The sequence below is a fragment of the Calidris pugnax genome, unplaced genomic scaffold (assembly GCF_001431845.1).
Source record: "Calidris pugnax isolate Ruff unplaced genomic scaffold, ASM143184v1 scaffold38, whole genome shotgun sequence".
Lineage (NCBI taxonomy): Eukaryota > Metazoa > Chordata > Aves > Charadriiformes > Scolopacidae > Calidris > Calidris pugnax.
This window is the reverse complement of record NW_015090995.1, coordinates 11,378,005-11,390,305: the sequence shown is the minus strand read 5'-3', so window position 1 is coordinate 11,390,305 and position 12,301 is coordinate 11,378,005. Positions and strand designations below refer to the sequence as shown.

The 12,301-nt window shown below is 39.0% G+C and overlaps 2 protein-coding genes across 7 annotated transcripts in view; both read right to left on the bottom strand.

Annotated features, from left to right (window-relative positions):
* VBP1 (von Hippel-Lindau binding protein 1) overlaps positions 1–210 on the bottom strand; it is a 9,971-nt gene extending 9,761 nt beyond the window's left edge. The window contains exon 1 of the mRNA XM_014955032.1: positions 63–210. Coding sequence (XP_014810518.1) covers positions 63–155 — 93 coding nt within the window. The 5' untranslated portion in view covers positions 156–210. The remainder of the gene's footprint in view (positions 1–62) is intronic.
* Positions 211–1,182: 972 nt separating this feature from the next.
* The window catches only part of LOC106895616 (phosphatidylinositol-binding clathrin assembly protein-like), a 30,783-nt gene continuing 19,664 nt past the window's right edge, over positions 1,183–12,301 (bottom strand). Inside the window, exons 12-23 of one of the 6 annotated variants that reach the window (XM_014955136.1) lie at positions 12,189–12,292; positions 11,183–11,329; positions 10,665–10,724; positions 10,452–10,562; positions 9,499–9,615; positions 9,349–9,379; positions 8,733–8,853; positions 6,777–6,800; positions 6,592–6,648; positions 6,149–6,256; positions 5,509–5,563; positions 1,183–4,898 (exon numbers count right to left, since the gene is read on the bottom strand). In XM_014955136.1, coding sequence (XP_014810622.1) covers positions 5,549–5,563; positions 6,149–6,256; positions 6,592–6,648; positions 6,777–6,800; positions 8,733–8,853; positions 9,349–9,379; positions 9,499–9,615; positions 10,452–10,562; positions 10,665–10,724; positions 11,183–11,329; positions 12,189–12,292 — 895 coding nt within the window. In that variant the 3' untranslated portion in view covers positions 1,183–4,898; positions 5,509–5,548. Of the gene's footprint in view, positions 5,564–6,148; positions 6,257–6,591; positions 6,649–6,776; positions 6,801–8,732; positions 8,854–9,348; positions 9,380–9,498; positions 9,616–10,451; positions 10,563–10,664; positions 10,725–11,182; positions 11,330–12,188; positions 12,293–12,301 lie in introns of all 6 variants that reach the window. The other 5 variants (XM_014955135.1, XM_014955137.1, XM_014955138.1 and 2 more) reach the window with 5 other exon arrangements.

Genomic DNA, 12,301 nt, shown 5'->3' with positions numbered 1-12,301 from the left:
AGCGCGGCTCCACCCCCGCCCCGGAACCCCGCCCCGCCCCGGCCGGCGGAGGCGCCGCTCACCACGAAGACCGCCTCGGGGATGCCGAGCGGGCCGCGCTTCTCGCCCGCCGGCCCCTCGCCGCACCCCGTCTCGCTGCTGGTGGCCGCCGCCATCTTGGGGAACCGAGGGTGCGTGCGCGGCTCTCCGTCGGGACGCCGGAGACGTACGTCAGTGCGTCAGCGCCGAGGGCGACCTCGCCCATTGGCTGTCGAGCTTTGAGTGACGCGATGACGCCACAGGGGAGGCGGGGCGGCGGCCGCCCCACGGCGTCGCCCATTGGTAAGCTGGGGCAGGGGGCGGGCAGAGGGCTCTGCCGTGATACGTTTAAATTTCTACCACGCCATTGCGTCACGGCCTCGCGGGAGGGGGTGAGGTGACACCTGGGCGGGGCCGGGGCGGCGGCGGGAGGCTGAGGGCTGCCGCGCGCGCAGCGAACGGCTGGGAAAGCGTCTCTCTCCGCGCTGTCTGTCCCAGGCCCCTCGCGCTCCGCCGGGCGGTGGCTCCGGCCCCGGGGGGCGCCCAGCGGCAGCCGCAGGCCCCGACGCGCCACACTTCAGCTTTTCAGGGAGTAAGGTGCAGATCTGAGAACACAACCTGTACACTCCCTACACTTAGTGACTGAGGAAAAACAGGTACTTCACCCTGTGCTGGTCAGCCCACCCCCCTGCGACACAAAGACTTCGTGCCGTGCCCCTGCTGCCCCCTCAGTCGAGACTAAAGGTGGTGAGACACTGGCCCAGGTTGCCCAGAGAAACTGTGGATGCTCCATCCCTGGAGGGGTTCAAGGCCAGGCTGGATGGGGCTTTGAGCAACCTGCTGTAGCAGGTGTCATCCCTGCCCAAGGGCAGAGGGTTGGAACTGGATGGTCTTTAAGGTCCTTTCCAACTCTAACCATTCTGTGTGTGTGAGCCCCATGGCCCTGCCCAGGACAGGCAGCCACAGCCTCCCAACAGGCACCCAAGTGGAGTAGAACTTGTCCAGGGAAGCAACGCTGATCATCTGAATAAGGCCCCACACCTCATTAAATATAAGAGCAGAGGAGAAACTCAATAATCGATCCTCCTCATTCAGCAGGAGCTTGTTACTATTGTTGAAAGCCTTAAGCTTGAAAAAGGTTAAGGAATGATCACAGACACACACTTTTTGCATCTGCCAAAGTTTATTATTTTTTTCCAAAATTGTTTCGTCAAATAATTGGATATGAGCAGTTTTTAAAAAACAAACAGTTTGTGTATTAACAAATTGTGAAGTTCCACAATTAAAATATCAATACAGCCAGTCTTGTGCTTAGGCTTCTTTTTAAAAAATTATTAATTCGTAGAACATAAACCCTCAAAATTTTTTTTCCAGTTTGTGGCTAGTGTATTTTTCACACATTCTGTATTCTTATAAAATGAAGGAATTCATGTAAAGGAACAGCTGTACAAGGATACATCTGAAAAAAAAAGCCTGAACCACCTAAACTATAGTAGCTCCTTTTAAATAAATATCCAATAAAAGGCACAAACCTGTTATGGGGAAAAACATAACATACAAAACAAGACCTATTAAATAAATAATGTAAAGTGTGGGTTGGGGTGAGGGAAATCTGTTCCAGCACCTATTTTGTCATTGCTCCAAGATGAAATTCCAGCCAAACATTTGGTAAAGGATTAAACTCAATCACAAGGAACACACGTTTGAGATACAACTGAAAGAGCTGATGTTACAATTCCTGTTGTAACTCTACCAGTTACTACAATCTCTTTAAATAAATGAGCATGAGAACCTGTAGAAGGTAGCGACGCAGTGATGTTATATATCAAATACATCTTCAGAGTAATAGCAACAGGTTTTCTATATTCCTAGCTATCAGTAATGTATAAATGAGAACATGTACAATTTCCATTGCTCAAAAATATAATCTTTTAAATGGAAATAAATGACTGATACACAGTGCCTTTAGATGTCCTTACAATACAAACTACCCAAAACAAAGTTTTCCTTTTTATGTACAAATTAAGCACCGATCCACAGTGCATACTATTCTAATTGTAACCCCACCCTCCCTGCCACACATCAAAAAACCCAGATGGGGATACACCCTGTATTCAATCTTGTAGTCAGACAGTTGGTTTTTTTGTTGTTGTTGGGGTTTTTTTGTGTGTATTTTGTTTAAAAAAAAAAATCCATTTGTTATTTTTACCCACAAGTATTCCACCACAGAACTGAGATTTCTCTAGTACGTGTCCAAAATCAAAAACAAAATATCAGTAACTTCTTGGAGGCAAGGTCAAACTGTATCTAGAGAACATTAGAAAACCCCAGTTATTTAAGAAGAGGTACGCTTTCATGTCCAACAGGCCTAACACAATCAACCTTTCCAAATTCCCCCAGAAGTTACCTTACGGTATATCCCATGAAAGACAGCCTCCCTGTAGCAGCACAGAGTCCCAACAGTCAGGCTTGAATGACCCACTAAGGTACAATAACACAAAGCTCACAGCATGCTAAAGTCCTCCTCCTTGTTCAGACAAACAGAGCGACATCTCGGCTGTCTGCTTTCGGAAGTATTCAGAACAGGATTCTGACCACACGAGTTGGAAGGAAACAAAAGGGAAAGTCACATTTATATACATCTCTTCAGTGTTTTAGTCATCGCAACCACCATTTGCAACTCTCTCAGGCTGTTAGAGTTACCCTCAGCAACAACCTTTGTCTTCAAAGCGTTTTGCTGGAGAACAAGTTCTGAGCCATAAAAGCCTTGACAGCATCTGAAGTCCTGGGGTTTTTTTTACCTCTTATTTTACTTAAAACACAGTGCTCTGCTGTTTTATGCGTTCCAGTATGTGCACAAGGAAGAGGTTGGCAAAAAGGAATCCTGTGCACTTCTGTGCAGAGAAGTGCGTAATCTTTTCTTTGTAAGGATAAATCTGAAAGCCATGTTTTAATGTATGAAATATTCTGAAGAAGACTAAAAAGAAGGTAAGCTTATAATGTTTTTGGGATGTACTTTGTGGCTGTTTCTCCTTTATAATACTAAATCAATTGGTATCAGACAGCTTTGCTACAAGAAAGCATACCAAAGAACCATTAAAAAATCCAGAGCAAATCAGAAGTAGTGCAAACTATACTAAGTACTAAATCCATTTCTAAGCGAAGCACATTCCAGATATTCAGAATGCTCTGCAAGAAAGTTATAACAAATATATACTGTTTGCCAGGCATTTATTTGCATATTTTATTAAAATAATGGATTATTACTTACACAACTCAGTATGAGAAAGAGACCTAACAGCTTACAGTACTGGAAACTGCCTGATTGTAGCTCTCTCAGCTCTGTCATTAATGCCCAGGCATTTATTACTACACCTACTGGTCTAGTTCAAACTCAAGACTTTTCAATGCTGACTACATCAATGGAATTCACTGTTTCTTAAATAAACAATCCCCTCAACACAGTGACCCATTCTAAGTGGCACCTAATCCTTCCTCAGGTGGAGGGTAACTATAGGCACTGAAGAACTCATTGGCTTAAAATTGTACAATTGTTCAACCCCATGAAGGTGGATTAAAGCTTGAAGCCCTTTGTAACTCAAACTTGAACATTAAATTACTATACATTGGTCCAAATTCTTTTAAAATCAATACACATTCAGAAACTGAGTTTTAAATTTCTGCAAGGAGGGAGCTTCCCAGGAAGTTAGTGGTTACAGATTCCAAGCATTGGGGATTGTTTTTTATTTTTTTCACTTGACTAAAATATTTCCATAGGGTTCAAGAAATACTACTTCTGCATTCTTTAAACAGAATTAAGCATTTAGAAAAAGAGAAGCTTGTTCCCACCATGGAGGGAAGTACTATATTTCAGAAGTTCTCTACAGGACAGTTTGACAAGATTCTCAGGCCTATATGGATTTGTAATGAGAGTCAGACCTCTCTGTAATTATAGACTCCCCAAAAGATAAAACACATGCTGTTCTGGAAGTCTGCTTATTGTAACAATAAAAAACTATTCATTTTTTGAAAACTCAGCTTTAATAGTGATTGTAAGTAGAAGTCATTTTACAGGAGAGCTTTTAATCGTATTCTGCCACAAAACTTTTGAAAGAAAGGTTGCTGCCAATTCCATTTACTTGTTACCTCTTTTTAAATGCTATCACATTTTATCAGACATTGAAAAATACAAGATAAGGCATTTTCATAGCCGATTTCAGTTTTGGAGGAAGATTGTTAAATACAAAAGATGTGCCAGAAGTCTGTACACATCTGACCCTTCATGATTAGCATACTTCATAAAATTACTTGATTTAAAAGATTTTCCTCTCAAAAAGAGTCCAGATTTCTTAACATAGCATTTTTACCTTGAAATTACTACAGAAGAAAAAGATTACTGCAGCATTGAAGAAGGAATTATCTAAAAGTTTGCACGTATTTACACATGTAAAAATTACTTTTATATGGTTTACAACTAGATTCTTATTTCAGAAAAGCAGCACAAGCTATTCTCTACAGCTGGATAATTTCAATAGAGTTGCCAGCTCCCAAGTGTCAGCACTATTGCGAGGTTTGCTTCTTTTGACCTATTGGACTTTTGAAAGAAATGGGATCTCTTGCCTCTTTTGCAGTTAGCAACAACAGTTTCAGATTGCTCCCATTTGCTGCTACTGGGGACACCCACATTCCCTGGCTCCCAGAGCTGCTCCTCCTCCAGCTGTGGAAGATGCCACCTGCAGAGAAGGTACTGGCTGGAGCAGCTGCTGTCACCCGTGGGAGGCTGCACACCCAGGCTGTTCTGTGACGCGCTCGTTTCCCCTTCTCCATCTCAGACCTTCAGACCGTATCAGAGCCTGGCTCCTTCAACCAGCCACGTAACACTGACATACCAATGGAGCAATTTATTATTTTTACTATATATATATGTAATATGTATATATCTTGTTGATTCACAGCATTTCAAACTCACATTATAAAGTTTGCAAATTACTATAAGCTATTCTAATGTGAAAAAGCTGTCTGATTTCACATGATATTGGCCTTATGATAATGCAAGCATTGCTCTATCAGAGTACTTATTAGAGCACATAAAAATTTTATTGCTCAACTTCATTTGTGTTGTGTCTTGGTTACAACAGCCACAGAATTTATGGAGAAAATAAATAGCTTTGACACCCTCAGTTCACTTTCTAAGCTAATCCACTGATGAATAAGGTTGTAGAGCGATCACGTAGCCCCTCTTCTCAGCTTTGAAGATAATAATCCAGCTTGCACCTTCTGAGTCAACCTCAATAAAATAGTTTTATGCTGAGCATTTAAAAAAAAATAAATCAGTGAACAAACATGATTTCACACTGCAGTGACTGTTATAAACAAGAATCGCTAAAGCATTGCAATTCAAAATAATATTGTATTATACAGGGAAAAAACAGTTGCCCTGTTCAGGAATACATCATGGAAAGATTGAAATTCAGTCTTTTCTTTTTTTACCAGTATTTGGTTGTTCTCACATCTTGCTGCTTTGGCGGCTCTACATAAACTGTATCTGTGAAACAGAGATTACATATTAATGTCACCTAATAAACATGGTTTCTCAGTGTTTTAGAATCCCAAGTCTATTCAACTGCCTTGTTACCTGAAAGTTAAGACTATAGATTTTGGCACTTTGAAAATCCCCAAAGAACATTAAGACCAACATATTTGGACAACAGGAATACACTTTTTCTTCGACTTGAATGATCTCTTGTCCATGCCTTTTTCACTTCCCCACCACCTGATCCTTCAGAAAGGTTTCACACTGCCCTGCTCAGCATGACTGAAACCAAGTACCCAGCTGATGTCATGGAAAGTCTAAATTCTATGTATCTTCAACACTTCCATTTTCTTAATATTGACACAGTAAGAAGCTACCCACTACAGTTCTCATTTGTCCTTTCTTCCTTGCTTCCCACATTTGCAGGGTCTCACCATCTACATTTGCTTCCTCACCTGCAAAAGCTGTCGCCCTTGAGTGAGGGCCCCCCTCACTTTCAAATGCAGAAATACATTAGTAGCTCTTCAAGAAACATTTGGTTGCTTTTACCATGACTGAAGTTCAAATGTGATCTCAAGATTAAAGACAACTGTTCACCTGAGTTTCAGAAACAGGTGCAAAAGGATTTGTTGGCCTTAGACCAGGCTGCGTGTACATCATTGACTGGGGTGCCATCAAAGGAGCAGCTCCAATCTGAGGAGGTACCTGTTAGAAAAACAAAAACCCCACAAAACAGGAATATGAAACAAACTAATTCTGGAAGATACATCTTTTTGCATTGTAGTGTAGTATAGTAGAAAAGAAGCGTATACACACACACGTAATAAAGTCAAACCTTTTAGAAAACTTGCTGTATAAAAATTTAGAGCAATCTCTTCCAATGCACAGTGTTAAAAAGCTATCACATTTCACACATTATTGACCTTATGAAACAATACATATAAGTTGAAGGATGATTTGAGCACAATAATGCCTGCCATGAAATCCACAGGAGGAGACAGTAAGCTTTTTCAGGAATACAAGACAATCACTTCTCTTACCATTCCATATATAGGCACTTGAGGTGTGGTCAACGGGTATGTGATAGGAGCAGGTACCTTCAATAAAGAAAATTAGAATGTATTTTAGATAAGCTCATGCGTACTAGTAATATATATATAAAACTATGAAAAATACATTTTTCAACACTTAGAATAACCAACATAGTTACAAGAAATAGACTTACATATCCAGGATAGTGTACTCCATTCTGGCACAGCAAAAGGAGTAAGGACAGAATGTTATTTAAGAGGTATTAGAACTGGAAATTCTAACCAAGGGACGGATTCAAGTCCAGTACCATAACTCTGTAACTATGCTCAACTCATTTCTTAAAACAATTAGAGGGAGGAAAAAGAGCGTCAAGGACAGCAACATTAGTAACTATGTCTGGTAACTTGGATAGACTCCCTGCCTGGAACACTGTCACCTAAGATGACATAGAGCAAAAATTAAAATTTTACTAGATCTAGCCAGATTTGAGTTAATTGCTTGCACAAGCATTTGCATGAGAAGCTTTTAGAGGGCATGTCATGCAGTATTCCTCCTTCCTCCCATTATGTGCGAGAAGGGCATAGAAGAAGAGAACAACCAAACAAACCAAAAAGGAAGCCAGTGACCATCCAACTTAAGAAACAAATAGCAATAAATGTTTAGTCTGATAAGTGTTGCTCACATACTTCATTTCTGATGTCTGCAACATATTACAAAATGAAAGAAGAAAAATGAAGAGCTTCTTAAGCCGGTAATAACTTATATCAGGTTATGGCTCACAGGCACAGTGATGCATGCACTTCAAACTGCCATGCATTGTTAAGTAGTGCTAATTATACTAAAAATGGAGTGCTAGTTAAAATACTTCCCTATGAAAGGGTACGTAGACATGAACTGGAGGGTTAGTGCTCTGGACGCCAAAGACCAAGCCAAAACAGTGAGACCTTTCCAATATTGACACCCTGATTTTAAAGATGCTCATAGCTGAGCTAGTTCTTTGTATTGTTAATTGTTGGAATTCCAAGCAAATGAGTGAGTAGATACCTGGCATAAAGCACTCACATGCTTAGACCAGAAAGTATTAAACACGAACACACAAAATAAAAACACACAACCCAAATCCAGTGATCAATGTGTGCTGGAGTGCCCTCTATCTTTCAAAAGTAAGAATGCATCAGCACTCTAATACACCATGCTCTAGAGCACCAAGAGGCCAGAAAAAGATTCTCAGAAGTCTCACATAAAAGTGCTATACACTTGAGACATCCTCTCATCTGAATTTGAGTCCAATACCAGATGTAATATTCTATTCAACTTTGATAATTTTGAATAAGCATACTCACATAAGACGAGGAAAATAGGCATTACAGGCAAAGCTATTCTTATTGGAAAATAAAGTCAGACAGCAGTCCAAAATCCATAGCAAATGTGGCAATTACCCTCATTGTACATAACACTGAGGTGACCATTCTATTTCTAAGGCAGCTGTGTTTCAGAAGTGCTTTGTATTTGTATGAGTATGTATGAATAGAAGATACTTTAAAAATCTCTCTTAAAAGCATAGGAAGAAGTTAGTTGCCTACAAATATTCCTCCAAGAAGTAAGAATTATTCATTTAAATAACTATAAAACTTCCATGTAGTATTTTATACTATGTTAAAAACATGAATTTGCTGTTGACCATTATCAAAAGTCTGAAGTGCTGCTTGACCTGATAATTACAATGCCTTGCAGGGGCTGCAGCAGTGTTTCATGTGACAAAATTGAAAATGGAGCAAAAACTGGAAAGAACAGTATTTTTTCCCCTTGAAGCACATTCTTCAAGTTCTCAAGTGTGCGTGTGTGTGCACGTAGGAGGTGGGTAGGAGCACCTCAAGCACGCACATCAGAAATGTTCCGCGTTGGGGTCATGTGTTTCAATCAAAAAGAACTTACAGACTGAGGTATTTCACAAGTGAAAGGCTAATTATTTAAGTCTTTAATGGACAAATTCTACAGTGAGGGAAAATAAAGTATAAAAAATTTCTACCTCATTCCCCTCAGCCCCCAGTCTTGTCCCAAACAGCCTTTGCTATTCTTGTTAAGTTAATTCAAGCAGAGAAGTAGCATTTACTAGGATGAAGTGAGATTTCAATAGTACAGAGATTACCATATGTGGAATAGCGGGTAAGGGAGTGGGGTTCCATGTGGTCGATGTGCTTGTTTTCGCTTGCCAGTTGGTTCCACCAGTAAGTTTCTTCTCTGTAGGCTGGGTCCACTGCATATCTGATCTAAAATGAAACTGTGGTATTAGTTTTCACAGAGAGTCAACAGCTAGAGTAACAACAACATAATGGAAAACCAAAACATGCCTTAATGCTTGTACACAGCTGAAATCTATGGGTGGAAGAAACGTTCAGAATTTCAGTAACTACTTATCTATCTCTGTTGCAGTAAATATGAAATCTGGAGGTTCTGTTTTGTGTGTGAAGTAAGCTATCGCCACTGCACTGTACAGCATAATGATTAACTGGACTTTTATGTAACTGCAAGATATTTTATGGTGCTTCATGAAAATACAGCAATTGCAAGCCTAAAGTGACTTACTTCAAAAGTTAAGGTTTACCATGTTCTGGTGACTGACCATAAACTCACTGTTTCAGAGCTGTACTTGGTACCAGATCACTCTCAAGAGTTGAGACTCTTGCCATGTTAGTGCTGGTAAACTGTGCCTGAGACTAACAAATAGTCACATGAGCATATTATAAGCTCATATATGCACTTACTTTTTGGATGGAGTTCCTCCAAAGCCAAGATCTGTGGGGAAAGAGAAACAGACAAAATCCTTAAGTATTTTTAATTTGGGGGAAAAAAAAAAAGCTTGGTTTGTTTTCAGTGACAAAGGGGAAAGTTAAATTTAAAAGCTTCACACTTACTTCCCACTAGATTAGCAAGTGAAGAATCGAGGTCGTTTGCCAAAATTTTTCCACTTTGCTGGTTGGCTAAAGTGGCTCTTTGACTTTGTGATGGTACTGTGGGTTGCAATACATCATCTAGAAAATTAAAAGCTAAACAAAGAACAGAAAAGCCACTGTTAACAAAACAGTTACATTGTGTTTAATAGAAGACATCCATAAGAAAAGTATTTCCCTTAAATACTCAACCTACTTAGTGTTCTATGTGGAGGTTCAACATGCTTGAAGTGTTTAAGGCTTAGACAGAAGCATATATTAACCCCTTATTTCTTTATGAAATACTATAGCTACTAATCTAGTAGAATCTTTAACTTGACTTCAGAAGTAACTGATGGTATTTTCAAATTAAGATGAATCTCCCCAAAGCTGAAGAAGAAAGAAGCTTGTTAAAGTTTCAAAGTGTTCTTGTAACACAATACAGCAATAATTTCATAATACTGCTAGTACCCTGAATGTACAGAGGAGTTCCTTTGCTATATGTTCATAAGGACTTGGAATATATTGCAAAATAGTACCAAGAGAAACACTGTATCTTGGCTAGTGCAAAACAACTAGTTTTACATTTTCCTAAGTACAACACCTCTCAATTAAGTCAGAGGGAATTATCATATATCAAGAGAACACACTGAAGTCATAAGCACTGAAAACAGATTAACATATGCTTACCCATTAAGAGATATCCAGCAGGCCACGTTCAAAGTTCATTCCCCCAAAAAGAGAGGAAAGCATTATTAGTTAAAGCTAATTTTAAAACAAATCACTATAATTGAACTGATTGCCTGTTATTTTATCAGCCCTATAATCAGCTTGCAAATATATTAAGTTATTAGATTTTGAACTGCAATAGGAATTACGCTAAATTGTTAAGCAACTGTTGCCTGCAGGGTGTAAATTAGTAATAAACTAGTTTTTACCACTTGTAGTCCTGTACTCCGGTGCTGTAGATTTTCCTCCAAAAACAGCATCAAAGTCCACATTAATTGTTGAAGAGGTGGTACTTGGAGGAGCTGAATGAAGAGGAAAACCTGAAAAAGAACCATTTAGAGTAATCAAATACACCCATAGAGTAATATCAGTCATTACAGTGAAAGCAGAAAGTTGGTTTTAAAAAAATGAAAACAAATTACCATCAACAGTCAGAGGATGATACACAGAAGCATATGTAGGTTTATGACCACTAAAGTCATCTTTGTAAAAAGAGAAAAGAAAATAAGGTAAGTTTAAAAGAGAAAAGGGAAGTGGAGACCCCAAAATTAAGTCTGCAGTTAAAAATTAAGATATTTAGTAATAAAAAGGGATATCTTTTTTTATTTAGCAAATTTAAAAAGCTCAAGTAACTCCTGCGTTCCCCATTACAAAAGAGAAAGGAGGTTGCAGTTTGAAAGAAATCAGCAAAAAAATCAAGCAACATTGTAAGTCTGGATGCCTAGGTTGGGCAAGCTGAACGAAACAATGAGTTGTTTCAAATGCAGAAATAAAACTTTTAGGAAACATAATTTACTACATCTGGAATTAATGTACCATTTTTAATTGTTAATGAAAAGTGAAGACTGGTCCAAACCACAAAAAGATTACATGGCCCAGTTTATTAGCATTATTATGTCAAGTTGCAATGAAGTTACATGGGTTTTGTTTGGTTTTTTACCACTAAACAGTTCCACTGTTTGTTTGGAGGAAAAAGCAGAATTGCTGAAAGGGGTGGTAGATTTTACAGCTTCTTCAACTGGCTTCATGTCAAAGATGTCCAGATGAGGTGGAGAACCAACACAACCATTTGAGGACGAGAAAGGACCTTTCAGATGCAGAAGTGAAGGAAAGAATATAGAGTACAGATAATGGAAAAGAAAAACAGACTGAAATGATTGCATATGAGAAACTCTAGACAAACTCAAACTGTAAGTATTCCACCATCAGCCCATTAAAGATACAAATAGTAACATCTCTATTTAGGGAAAATAGTTCTAGTATTGCCATTGGGTGGGAGGGGGAAATGACAGAACGTTTATCAATCAAAAAAGTTAGATACTATGTTTTTGGTTTCAAGAATCTACCTTTTAAATAGCACATAAGGATATCAATTCCACCTATTAAAATACCAACACTTACAATGGTGTTACCATTGCCTTATTTCAGCATTTAAGACATTTCTTTGACGTTTATCCTGATTATTTTTTTAGAGGGATGGGTAAGGGTACAGAGAATGCTGTGCCCAAGAAACTGGGAACGACAGCTTTGTTAGAAGAACTTGAAGTCACCAACACCTTTTAAATGAAAAGTATATTAAATACCACTTAATGGAATGGAAATTGTACTCCAGTATCTTTTCAGTTACATCTGCTTAGTTTTTATTTCCCAGCATTTTTAAACTTTGATTTTTAGTTACATTTCTTCTACCTGTCCCCTTTATCGAATAACTCCTTCATTCCACCTATTGCACATTGATACTACTGATATGTATTAAAAAAAGGTTTCTGTAACAGTTTATCAGAGCTTACAGATGACTTACTCAATATTCTGTCAAGGACGGAAACATTTGGATGCAAAGTAATTAAGATTTAAGACAGATTCAATTAAGCATGAATCTGTATTTTATTCTTGTATTTTAAGAATTCACCCATCATTTAGACAGTCAAATCATCGTATCAGCTCACCTCCCCAAGCACTGCTTGCTGATGTTGATATAGCTGGGGTACTCTGCACAGTTGGAACAAATGCAGGCTGAAGATCAAAAAGATCACTAGAAAGGTTGGGCATGCTGAATAAG